We start from the raw sequence: 13,526 nt of genomic DNA, 5'->3' as shown, positions 1-13,526 counted from the left end.
TGCAAGACCTCACAGTGGGTCTGAAGGGCAGCCTTGCCCTGGGGCTCTTAGACCAGCACCCAGATGTGCAGGGGAGCAGAGCCACCTGTGGGTGGGTCATACAGCGGCCGGCGCCCTGGCTGCCTTTGGGCGGCCTCTCTGTGAGCTGCACTCAGAACATGGCTGTGAAGACGTGGACAGGGACACAGCCTGGAATCTGGACACTTAGGTCCACTCGAGAGTAGTGGGTGGAATACGATCGTAAGACTTCGTTTACTTCTGTGCTGACTCACACGTTCCTTTCTCTTGTGAGGCTGTTCTGTTTTAGCATCAGGTGATGCACATCACTGTGTACCACATTATAATATTAGCATCATTATAGCTGAGAAATGGGGAGGAAAAATTAATGTACATCAGTTTTTATTGTCAAAGCAGTTGATTTCAAAGAATCAGAAAATAATAAACAAGTGACTTGATAGGCGTTGTCCTATTTTATAGTTAGCCACCAGTTAGGAAGAAAGAAAGAGAAAACATAGACTTTAGAGGAAGTTGATCCGGAAGTTGGTCAGTTAAAATTTGGCTTTGCAGAAAATGTTCAGAAGATTCTGTTTTGTGATTACGTCTGATTTCTGTAAATCCTTTTTGTCTTAGGGAAAGAAAAAAAAAGGCTTTGGATAATTTTGTAAGTAGTGAACTATGCCATTGTTCTTAAATACCTATTTTACTTAGGTGCCTATAAAACTCACCACTACTGTGTGTTGTTTTCACTGTTTTAACAGTATCTTGAGAAAAGGCAGAGTCTTACTAACCTCCATTCCAAGTCCTCTTCACGCCCTGCTCTCCTGAGATAACCACTTGTGACCGCTCATATGTTGGTCCTGCTGGAGGTAGCCTAGGACCTTTGCTTAGTCTCTGTTTCATGGTTCATAGCAGCATCTGGCTATTGTCACAGACCAGAAAGGTAGCTCAAGATCACGCTTATCGCCTCACCTCTCTTCTCTCCCCTATGTTTTTTATAGTGTTCATTCTGGTTTCCTAGGTGATTACCTTTACAACTTACCTTGCTTAAGTCTTCTACTTGGCTCATCAGGTTGAGTTACCTCCATGTAAACACGAGAGTCTTCACACTTAAGGGTCCCCCTAGGTCACCGACTCCATTCAGCTCTGCGGCTTGAGTGTTGATGACACTTACATTCTGCGTGTGCTGCGCAGCCTGGTTGTTTTTAGCGTCCATGTTTTGATTATATTTGCTTTACATGAGTAACACATAAAGATGTTCTCATAAATGATCCAAGTGATCCAGAATTATATTGAGCAGATGTGGACGTCCCCTCCGTCAAAACCTTTCTGTGGATGGAATTACCCTCCGTAGTTTGCTGGGCTTTCTTCTCATATCCATTTAACATGTTGATCAGCCACCGTGGATCAGGTGCCCCCGGGAAACACAACTGTCACCCACATTTGGGTGACGTGGTGATCACTGTGTTAATGCATTTATACATCTGCATGAGTATATTATATAGTTCCAAGAAGCTGAAAAGATCCGTATATGTATTATCTGGGACTTGCTTTATTTATTTTTTTTAACGTAACAGAACGCCTTGGAAGCCTTTCCATGGGAGCACACAGGCGCACCTTGTTCTGCTAAATGGCCTGTGTCCCACACGGAAGGGTGACTGACGAGCCACGTGCACGCCAGGCCTTCTACCACAGCACTGGCTGGGAGACCTAGAGACGGGCGCATCGCCATTGCTCCTCCTCTCTCTTGTGCCTGTTGTGCCTGTGGTGCTCGGGGGTCACACTCAGGGTCACGACAGTGCCCAGCAGCGGGCTGGGGAAGGCCCTGTGATGACTGGGGCGTCCACCCTCCATGGCCTTGCTGGGGCCGTCCCGTGGCCTGGCCTGCCAGGTCTCTTGCCTTGTTCTGCTTCCACTAAACATTCATGGTTGGGGGATACACCCTCTTCCTGTGACCAGGCTCTGCTCTCCCAGTGTCCTCCCAGGATGTAGCTGGCTTCCATGGGGCTCCGTAGACCAGCTCTTACTCCGGGAAGCTGGCTCGCAGGTTGACCCTTGCCTCTCATCAGTACAGAAATCTTTAGTGCAGATCATCACCGATTAACGACTCATTCCTCTGTCAGCAAACATCTACTTTCAGATTTCCCCTGGTGTTTAGTTGTTATAAATAATGGCTTAATGATTCTCCTTGTGGCTATTTCCAAAAATTGTACTCCTAAGTCCACGAGTAGGTGTATATTTCAACTTTGAAGGCTATCGTCAAATGTCTTCCAGAGCCTTTGCTGACGCTTCCTAGTGGTATTCGTTTTCCTCACCGTTCACGCTGTCAGGCTTCTTAAGTTTTGCCCTTCTGTTACCTTAGGCTTTAATTGGTATTTCCTTGGTTACTAGAGTCATTTAATGCTTACATGACCATTTGTAGATCTCCAGTTATGAAGTTTTCCTTATGTTTTTATTCAGTTTTTGAGATCTTTATCTTTTTCTTATTAATCATAGGTGCTCATTTTGTAGTCTGTATACTAATCATTTATTTTTATGTATGTTACATAGATTTTATCCATTTCTTTGCCCTGTCCTTTAACCTTATTTATGGTATATTATGCTATATAGCAATTTTAACTTTTATGAAGTAAATTTTGCTACATTTTTAATAGCATTTGGGTTTTGAATTTTTTTCAGGAAAGCTCTTTCTAACCTAAGATTATAAAAATATTTTCTTCTAGCATATTTACAATTTATAGTTTATTGTTCTTCTGTTAATCTTAAAATCCAAATGGCATTTATTTTTGCATGGTATAGGACCATAAGAGCCTACCTTGCTTTTCCCCGTGTGGTAGCAGTTGAGTGAACACCATTTGTTGTATAATGCATCATTTCCTCATTGATCTGAAGTGACATCTGTATCCCTTGTACACTTGGGTCTTTGTGTTCTCTGTCCTGGTGATGTATTGGGTTTAGCATCCCAGTGATATGCATCTGTTTGCTAAACATCATTGATAAAATGTTCCATTTTAGCCAGAGGAATATCAAGTTCTTTGTTCTTGTAGCTTCTAACCAATTTCAAATTTAACCAGCACAACTGTTTAGTAATCTAAGACTATTGGACGCTTTCCTTATGGGTCCTTTAGTGAGAACGTAAGTGGCAGAGGACTGTGTGTTGGGGCCATGTTACGTAAATGGGGACAGAAGCCCTGAGCTGCTGTGTTGGGGCGCCATCCTCCACCTGCAGTGACTCGCTGGTTTACTTTCTTCTCCCTCAGAGATTTCCCAAGCTTTCTTAGGCTCAGTTTTTGCCCAGTGAATTTATAATTAAATACTACTGGTTTAAAAAAAAAAAAACGTGAAAACATCTTAAATTTAGTTTACATAAATTCCTTATTAATTTTGGATTACTGTTTTAAAGATACAGTAGAAGCCTCTTTCAACTGAACTCTTAGATAAATACATGTACTGTATAATACACCTGTTCCAGTACATAAACTTAACTACAGTGTAATTATTTTCAAGAATATGAGTTCAAAAGGTATATTCTGAACAAGCATAAAGAGAAATTGCATTTCTAAATGTATATGCATGCATACACTATATAACTGGGGAATCTATTTTTCAAACGAATTGAAATTATTTTCCATATACAGTGAGAAGATTGCTAATAATGATCCAGATAGTTGAACTGTATTGCATTCAATAGAAAGACTAGTAATAGTAATAAAAAAATGAATATAAGTACCTATGGTATTTTCTGAACATGTTTAATATCATTTACTCTAATCCTCATCACAGCCTGATGAGATACATATAGTGTGTGTGTGTGTATACATGTGTGTAATATATATATATTATTCCCATACAATAACAAAAAAAAAAATACTCCATGGTCAGAAGGTATGGAGGCAGTCTGAAACTAAGAAAGAAGTATTTGCTACTTCTGTCATAGACAGAATCGATCTCCTTTATCTGTAAAAGAGTGACTAACAACCCTGTAAAAAAAAAGCTGATCAAAAATATGGGAAGATAGTGCAGAGAAAAGAAAATACATAAGACAGCTCAATATTTGAAATGATACTTTATTCATGACAAAAGAAATGCAAACTAAACTTTGAAAAATTAAAAATTGAAACCCTAGTGAGCTACCATTTTTCACCCACCACATTGGCAAAAATTTGAAAGTTTAGTAACACAACACACTCCATTGGCACGAATGTGCGGAAACAGGCTCTCTCAAACATTGTTGGTGGAAGTGTAAATTGTGACAACTCCTCTGGAGGGCAATTTGGCAGCGTTTATCAAAATCACAAAAGCATATGCCCATTGATATTTGAAGCAATTCCACTTGGCATCATGAGATTCTCTTGGCATCTTGAGAAATGGAAAGTGTTTCACGAGATTATTCATTCAACCTTGTTTATACTAGCAAACGATTGGAAATAACCTAAATGCTCATCAATAGAGGATCTCTGTCCTTACTGTGAAGTACTACGTGGCTATTAACAAAGGAGAGGAGGGAGGTGAAGGAGGGGAGGGGCTGGAGGAGGGCAGAAAGAGGCGTCACGACCCTCTGCTCTTGTGTACTCTCGTGGAGAGGTCCCCATGCCCTGTCATCAGGGGAAGAAGTCAGGTGCTGATGTGTTATGCCAACAAGTTTATGTGAAGGAAGGGGGAGATAAGAAGATACAGTCTATTTGCAGATTGAAAAATTTGTTCTTAATTCTCCCAGAAGATTGACAGGAAATTCAGGATCCTGTGTCCCTGGCGGAGTGAGGGAGCTCTGGGCAGGGGGCAGAGGGCAGAGGGAGACTTTATTGCCCTGTCCACCGTTAGACTTTTTTGATGTTTGAAAAGTGTGGAGGTACCTTTCTTCAACAGCTTCAGTGGTGCGTTTTTTTAAATAACCAAAATAACACATCAAAAGAGGAAAAAATATTCAGTAGAATTTTTTAAGCTTCTTTTTCCTTAAGTTGAATAACACAGAGTTGACCGTGTCTGAAATGCTGCCTGAGGACTTTCTTCCTTTTCCTGCACGGCCTGTGCTTCCTTCCTCCTGCTCCAGGTCACCGTTCTAAGTCCTGCTTGTGCGCTCTCTTTGGGGGAAGAATACCATTTTGGGGCTGACAATCACTCAGAATTTCTTAGCTGAAGGAATCCAGTCTGTTTCCTGTTCACTGGATCTTGTGACTTTGCTGCGTCGTCAGCTGTCTGTTTCGTGGCAGCCTCAGGTGTAGGGGCTCCAGTTTGCCCCTCTTTTGTGGGTGTGCGGCTTTAAACAATGTTGTTATAGTATGTTATAGCTTTTAGTTTTTAGGCTTGGATTGGAATAGTTTGATTTTTATAGTTGTGAAAGTTTCCTTTTTGTCCCAGTATTTTAAAAAACTTTATGTTGCATGGCATTCGATGCAGAAGAGTAGACTATGATAGCATACAAATATGCCATTAACTACGAAATATATGAAATACGTCTTTTCTATTGCAGACAGACATTGACTATTTTTCCTTCCTGTTTGCGTGTATTTAATGTTTCTTATATGTGTGTATAAAACAGAGAATTATATACAGACAGATGTATTATTTATGTAAAGTTTGTATATTATCATATATATAATATATATATTTAGATAGTGTATATATATCATAAGTGAAAAACAAATAGGTATAAAGTATATGTATGAAATGGTCCTTAACCTACAGTACCAAGTTCAACAGCACTTCCTTCTTGTCTCAGTCTATATTTTTAAGTAAAAAGAAGCCTCTCATCTTTTACCCCGCCCTTCCCGACTGGGCTTGCTTCAGTAATAGTCTCCTGTTAGATTCCACGTGCTGCTGACCTACTAAGAGGTGCTGGTTTATTTTTATCCAAGATACACCCTTCTCAAAAAAAAAAATACTCTGTTTTCAAAGTCATCTCTTTCTTCCTTCGCTGAAGACCAGGGCTCGTTGCTTATACTGCCCGCCAGTGAAGTGCGCATCATGCCTGAAATGTGTGTGTTTCCGTCACTTTAATTTCCTCCCTTGATGGGCGATCGTCCTTGATGACTCCTAGTGCCTAGCTCTTTGCATAAGGAAGTAACACTGGAGGCACCAAAGGAACAACAGTCCTAGTAAACAGTGCTCGTTATGTACAGTAGTAGGTTTTGTTTTCACTCCCCAGTGTCAGTAAACGGGTGAATTTCGGGGTGTCGGTGATGCCCTGGAAAAGAAATGGGAGATCTGCAGAATTAGGGAGCAAGTTGCAACAGTCCACGCAGCTAGTTGGGGAATTAAAAAATGGTCCTCTTCCTTTCAATTATCACAGACATGGACATTTGCCTTCAGATGTTTTCCTTGTTGCTTCTGTCAGCCTGAGGCAAGGCTGTTATTTATTCCGAGGATACTGAGACATTTCAGAGACTCTTAAAACCCCGCCCTTTCCTTCGAAGGTGCTAGTATCTTTGGTATGTAAATACCATGAGGAAGGAGGGCTGTGGTGGCCTGAGACACCTGCCCCTGAACACAGAAACCTCCATTCAGGGTCTGTCTTCAGCGCACCTCCCGGTTGGCCCCTCACAGCCTCCACCATGGGGGGTCCTGGGATGGCCTCGAAGTGCCCGGCCAGGGGGCAGGCACATGGATCACCAGCTTCTTACCCATTTTTACCCCATGACAGTGCTTATTAATTAACAATAGGGAATTTACGTGAAAAGCAAGTTTGGTAGTTCAGCAGCGGCACTCACAGAGATAAGCTGTGTGTGCATGTGCTCGCCGACTGTCTTACATTCACTTAGTCTGAGTTCTGGGGGGAACTTGGCACAGAACCTGGCAGAGCCCTCGCCGAGGGCAAGCTGGAACCAGCTGAGAAATCTCTGCTCTAGTTCTGCCCCCTCTCCCCCCCCTCCTCCTCCCTCCTCTTCCTCTGCTGTTATTTAAAACTTTTTAATGTAAATATTAATATGTAAATCATTAAGGTATATTTGGAAAAAGAGGGAAGTGGGCATCGCCGTGTCGCTGCGTTGACGTTCCGTGTGTGTGTCCGTGTTCCTGGGTGGAGACGGATCCGTATAACTTCATCTTCCTGCCCGTGGAGAGCTGGCCGTGTCCACGTGGTGTCGGACCTGGCCTGGGCGTGGGTCCCGTCGTGGGACCGTCCCCGTGGGGCAGGACGCCCCTCCGCGAGGACGGAACTTGCCAGTCAGCTGCACCCGTGTGCAGAAGGCCTGGTGCCGCTGTCCTGAGCCCCACTGGCTTAGATGACACTTGCTCACTGTCCTCCTGTCCCGAGCGACCAGCTAGCGTGTCTGCTGAGTCTCAGAGTTTCTAGGATGTTTGTGCTGTGACGTGTGAGCGATGCGGTGGCTACTGTACCACCGGGGCTGACAGCGCACCCCAGGGTGCGTCCCCTGTGCAGGCGGGTATGACACACAGACGCAGCCCCACCTGGAGGTGCTGGGGCAGCCCACAGAGCTTCTGTGTGGCGTCTTCCAGAATCTGAACAAGTGCATTGTGAAACGTATTTGCTAAATACCAGCCGTTTCCTTCCCTCGTGTGGAGACAGAAGCTTTTCTTCGACCGTCATCCTGCAGGGTTTTGTTCTGCAGCAATACCTTCAGGAAAGTCTGACAAACAGATGCTTGATTTCTTCTGGCGTTTAATTTCTCCCTGTAGGAAATCGGAGGCCATCCCGAGGGTGTGTTTCTTTCTAGTTAAGCACGTCCCACATGCACCTGCATGCCTTTTACTCCTGTTCCAACAACGACACGGACAGAAGCAAAGCGGCCGGTGCGGTCGGGGACCAGGGGCCTCGCGAGCAGCACCCTAGCCCCAGGTTTCTGGTCATTGCAGGCCTTGCATTTCTGCATCTGCAGGAAACAGTGGGAGAGGAATCTGTTTTCAGGGACAATTTGGTGTGAGATACATGGGCCCTCAGTTGTGTTTTTCAGCCCTGAAATCACTGTTGAAAACCTGCACCAGCACGGGAAATGCTCTGGCACTTAGCGCACTGCCCAGATACGGGGTTCAGGGGCTGTTTCCAGCTACTGTCCCTTCTTCCAGCTGTTCTAGAGCCTTGGTCAGAAGCAGCTCACTCGACAGAACGTAAAAGCCAAAGCGTCTCTGTTTCCTTCACGCTCTGGATTCAGGGGTGGTGACGGAGCCTGCTCTGCACGGCTCCTCAGAGGCGGAAGGTGTGTTCTCGGGAGCAAAGAGACTCCTTCACTGCCCTCAAGTGGTGCCAGAGGAACTTCGTGTTGAAATCACAGAACTGGGGTCTTGTGTCTCCACTTCTGCACAGAAGCCAGTCGCTGCGGTGAAAGAACAACCCAGAAATCAGCCCCGCGTTCACGGGGGCTGCTCGGCCGCGGGACTCACGTGTCCTGCCCGTGAAGTCTGACGCGGGCGCGGCCCTCGGCCCGGGCCGGACATGCCCGAGGGCGTGGGAGCTGGTACCGTGACGTGGGGGCGCGTGTTACTGATTTGCCCTGAATTCCGCTTCCTTTTCTTTCCTACCCTGTAGGTCAAACTGTGCTGAAAACATCCGCAAACACATCCTGCACACGGGCAAGCACGAGGGGGTCAAGATGTACAACTGCCCCAGGTGCGACCACGGGACCAACGTGCCCGCGGAGTTCCGGAACCACCTGAAGGAGCAGCACCCCGACGTGGACAACCCCGACCTGGCCTACCTGCACGCGGGTGAGCGCTGAAACGGCCCCGTGAGCGCCGTGGCTTTCGTGTCACTCGGCACGGTAGGGATTGTGCTGGTGTCCACTTGCCAGCATTTGTTTAAACGTAGCAGCCGGCGTGACCGTGTCTTCGCGACGTACAAGGCTTGTAAGAAGCACACTCGCGCATACCCCACTCCCCGCGAAACCGGGTCTGTTCACGTCAAGGGCAGACACGGCACGTAGTCAGCCCAGGATGACAGAGTTAGTGACAGCAGGTGCTTGAAACGCGGTCGATCTGAAGCAGCAGTAGTTGTTTGAGCGTCATATTTTGGCTAATTGATAAGATTTTAAATTTTTTTGAAAAATGTTCATGATTTAAAGGGTAAGGCCCTATCCCCTGTACCACCATCATCTGGTGAAGCCTGAGGAGGGCGCAGGGCGACCCAGATGGGGTAACGTGGTGCCACGCAGGTCCCAGGAACCAGGAGGGACCGTCACCTGGGCTTTAGGGAGTCTTGGTGGTGGCAGAGGCCTCTCAGATCACTGTCGCCTCGTTGGGTTGGACGTCAGGTGCTCTGGAAGGACCAGAGATGCAGCAACAGCCACAGGGCTGGGCTCACCGATTCCTGCGGCCCAGCCTGGTGCTCAGTGCACAGGCGAGGCCCTGGTGTTGTCTCGTGGGTGGCACAGCCGGGCGACGGGAGTCTCAGGGTGGGGCCTCTCTGAGGAAGTCTCACCCGCAGGAAATTTAGAGGGAGTTCTGAAGTGTAGCCCAGACAGAGCTGTATTCAAATAATGCCGGTTGATCTAGGGGCTGTTTTAAGCAGGTGCTTTGGGATCAGTTGGAGCTGCATTTAAACTCTGCTTTTCCCTTTCTTTATTGGCTGCATGACCTCGGGGAGGCTAAGTCCATGAAATAACCTCGAAGACACGTGGTGGTGTCTATTTAAAGGGTTACTGGGGGCATTTTAAAAGAAAATGGCTGTGAAACTCTTGGCACGATACTGCCGCGCCTCGCGTGGTGGTGATGCTGGAGATGTGACAAGAATGTTTGAGAGTCTTGGGAAATCCCACCCAAAATGCAAGGCTCCCTTTGCAGAATATGTAAACGATATTTGCTCCTGGAACGTCTACGTTAAAGGAAATAGAACTTGGGGAGTAATCTGAGCTGGAGTAAAATGTTCTGAATACATTTGACACTACCTGCATGTAAGCTTATTATCTGTTTTCTTCTGATGTGTTCTTCCACATTTCTCTGTTTGTGCTCATATGATGGACTCTCCTAAGACATTAAGGTGAATGTCTGATTTGGTCATCTCTGTTGCATCCAGGGCTTTTTTTGGAAAACAAAAACAGAAGTCAATACTCTGTGTTTTGGTGAGGTTGTTACTGAAAAGGTTTTGCACTAGACAGTTTATCAGCTTTAGTTCACAAAAAGAAAGTCAAATGGAAACATCTTACTGCCATTAGTACCTGTGGTTCTTTATTAAGATGACTGCACAACAATACAGGTGCCAGAAATACTGCCTACAAGGTGATGCTTCAAGAAATGGCCACACAAATGGTCTACATTGACGGTGGGCTGGCAGCAAGGCACCGTTTTCATGGTGGCATCTCTGCACCTGCTTCTCAAGATGCAGGATTAGCGTGTTCTGTCTCCCCTTCCTTTGCACCGTTAGACATTAAAAGTGGGTGATTTTCCCAAAATAAAGTGTCTCTAACTTTTAAATGAAGTAAACACTAAAGAAAGGGGGAGGAAGCTAATTGCAGACCGAAGAAACACACTCCTCTTGTTGTTCCGCACAGTTCGGGCTGCTTTGCTTACACCGCCGCCGCCGATGCGAATGTTACGTTTTGAGAAATCATTTGTATAAAAATCTGTTTTAGAAAACCCATCCTAGTTTCCTTGTGTGGGTGCAGTGCTCTTGTGCACAAAATCCTAGTTTTCTGTTTATATTTTTATGACAGAGAAGTTAGAAACTTTTTCTACCTAAATCGGAATAGCATTCCTCAATGAAATCCATGTGGTCCACGTGGGGTGCCACGCCCTGGGTGTGGCAACCTTGCTCCTCAGTAACATATTTGTTTTGATAAACTTAGCTCGGTGAAGAGGGAACTTTAAAAAGGCAAAGGTTTTAGACTGCCTTTTTAACCTTATAATTCTGAATCACCTGTAATACATGTAAGAACGTGTGACACACGCCTTCCTCGATGTGAAATAAGCTGTTGAATCAGGTTGTGGCTGCCCCTCCTGCCTGTGAGGTCTGGTGGAGGAACCAGGTGCCATGGGTGATGTGTCCCTGGAGGTCCGTGCTGTGGACAGTCACGTGGTGGCGTGGACTCTCTGGAGTGGTCAACAGCCAGTCCTGCAGAATACTGGTGGCTGCTTTGTCTGTGGTCAGCACGGTTAGTGTGCTGGAAACCCTGTCATCCAGGACTCAGGGAGCATACGATGCAGTTCTTTTAAACCACCCAAAACAAAAGTCACTCAGGACCTGACAAGGCCGTAGCACGTGTGTCGCACACCAAATGGTCTTGTGAGAAGGGACATTAAACAACAGCGACAGGAAAGGTTGTCAGTCATGTCATCTGGGGCATTTTCAATTTTAGTTGAGGTGATATTTGGCAGTGTACATGTTAGAATAAGGTATTTAATTTTTTTGGAAGACTGTTCTGTAGAAGAAGGTGCTGCTAAGATTGTGCGCCCACATCAAGGCGACCCTGCAGTCTCTGAAGCCGCTCCTCACCGTCGCAGTCCATGTTTCTGTGGGCCTGGCCTGGCGGGGAGGTTAGCGCAGCTCTCATCCTCTGCAAGCTTGGAACCCTGCGGGTTCAGGGTTCCGCTCTGTAGGCTGGGGCAGCGATGCGTCAGCCCCGTTCCCCTGGGATCTAGAAGAGCAGTGCAGTGAGTAAACTGAGGTGGTGGCGCTTAGCACCCATGGTTGCCCAGGTTTCTTCTCTGTTTGCTCCTGTGGATAATTCTTTTTTTTTTTCTACTCAATTCTTGGGAACTGGAAAAATGGTCTCGATACCATTTTTCATTTTGTCCTCCAGAGAATTAAAGGCTGTATGTGAGCTCCAGGTCTGGTTGTATCTTTTTTTTGAAAAACAAGATACAAGTGGTTATTTATATTTTTTTTTAGATAAAAGTGGATAATTTAGAAACTGTAGTATTTGATTTCCAGGCATTTGGGGATTTTCTCATTATCTTTTTGTTAAGTATTGAAATAGTAATTAATATAAATTGATTTCTAGCTTACAGCTTTTGTGCTTACAGACCATAGTCTGAATTGTTTCAGTTCTTTGAAATTTGTCGACACTTTTTATGTCCAGCGTGTGGTGAGCTTTGGGAGATGTTTGAGACGTACTAGAAATGACGGGGCTGTTCAGTGCTATATTCCGTGTTCCCTGTGTGTCATTTACCGCATTCATTTCCTGTTCACATTGTCCATATTCTTACTGATTCTTTTTTAACGCTGGCTCTATCAGCTGTGTTGGGGAGGTGTATTAAAGTTGCCCCCTATGATTGTGAATTGTCTTAGTTTTCTTTTTAATTCTGTTAATTTTGGCTTTACATATTTTAAAGAGAGATCACTGGGTACTTGGATCACGTTATACACATACACACATATGATAATGAAAAACGTATATGTATATATAGTCCCTTATAATTCTGAAATTCTCCTTTTCATCTGTAGTAAGACTTGTTGCTGGTGTGCTTCAGGCCGTGCAGCTATACCAGCTTCCTTGTAAATAGCATGTGGCTGCTTTCTGTTTATCTGCTGCTACTTTAATTTTTTACTTGAAATAGCCTTTCACTTTATTATTTATACTTAATATAAGTATTGATATACTCATCATAGTCAGAAACTGAAATTACACAACTGTCCATCAAGTAGAAAGTAGTCTGCGTGCTTGTGTAATGGAACACCCTGTGGCCGTGAGAGCGCGGTGGTGTGACTGAGTCTCACAGTCGCATCGCCGCATGAACCAAGCCAGACAAGAAGAAGTATATTCTGTATGATCGTATTTTTTATTAAATATAAAAACAGCCCAAACTAATCTGCGGTGCTAGAAACCGGGGTCTGTGTTCCCCGGGGCAGCAGTCGCGGGGCTGTGGGACGGTGGTGCTGGTTCCAAGTCTCATCCTGGTGTTGGGTCACGGCTGTGCTCGGTTGGGGAAAATTCCTCAGGCTCTTCTGTGAAGTTGTTCACTTTTCTATATGTACTTTCTTTTGGAGCAGGATTTCCTTACCCCCTCAGTTTCTAAAGAGGCTCGTTTAGGTCCACTCTGGATCCAGTGTGATGAGACTTTACAGTTACACTAATCCCCACAAAGCTGACATCGAATTACAAGTGGCCAGAATTTTTTCTGTCATTGGACATTATGACTGTTTTCTGTTTAATGAAATCCACTTCATCTCAAAAATGCTTTCTTTGAGCTTTATAGTCTGAGCAGGTGTACGTCTCCCATCTCTCTTACCTGTGGATGAGCTTGGTGTTCAGTCACTACACCTTGAGAACGAATTAAACACACTTGATGTTTGCAGTACAAGTGGCCTTCAGTTGGACTTGGGTGGCGATATCTCAGAAAACTTTAAAAACCACAGGGACCAAGGGAGGGTGGAGAGAGAGACGGCGGAGGACAGGGCCGAGGGGCGTGTGCCGAGGCTCTGCCGATGGGGCCTTTGAAGAAGGAGATGCTTGTTGTCTCAAATTCCAAGTGCCGGCCTCCACGGGAGGCCTCTGCAGCGCCGAGAGGGCTTGCCGCGGAAGTCAGGCTCACCGCGTGCGGGCAAATGCGTCCTGGAGGGCCCGGGGCTGGCGTGGCCGCCTTCCCATCACGCGGGCTCTGTGCGCAGACCACGGGGCTGACTTAGTTGTCTCCTATTCTCC

The 13,526-nt window shown here is 45.5% G+C and overlaps 1 protein-coding gene across 1 annotated transcript in view; it reads left to right on the top strand.

The window, feature by feature from the left end:
- Positions 1 to 13,526, top strand: part of ZNF407 (zinc finger protein 407) — a 364,894-nt gene that overhangs the window by 240,023 nt on the left and 111,345 nt on the right. The window contains 1 exon segment of the mRNA XM_032470454.1: positions 8,480 to 8,658. Within this exon segment, the coding sequence (XP_032326345.1) occupies positions 8,480 to 8,658 (179 nt within the window).

Source organism: Camelus ferus, chromosome 30, assembly GCF_009834535.1.
Source record: "Camelus ferus isolate YT-003-E chromosome 30, BCGSAC_Cfer_1.0, whole genome shotgun sequence".
Lineage (NCBI taxonomy): Eukaryota > Metazoa > Chordata > Mammalia > Artiodactyla > Camelidae > Camelus > Camelus ferus.
This window is presented reverse-complemented; position numbering and strand designations above follow the sequence as displayed.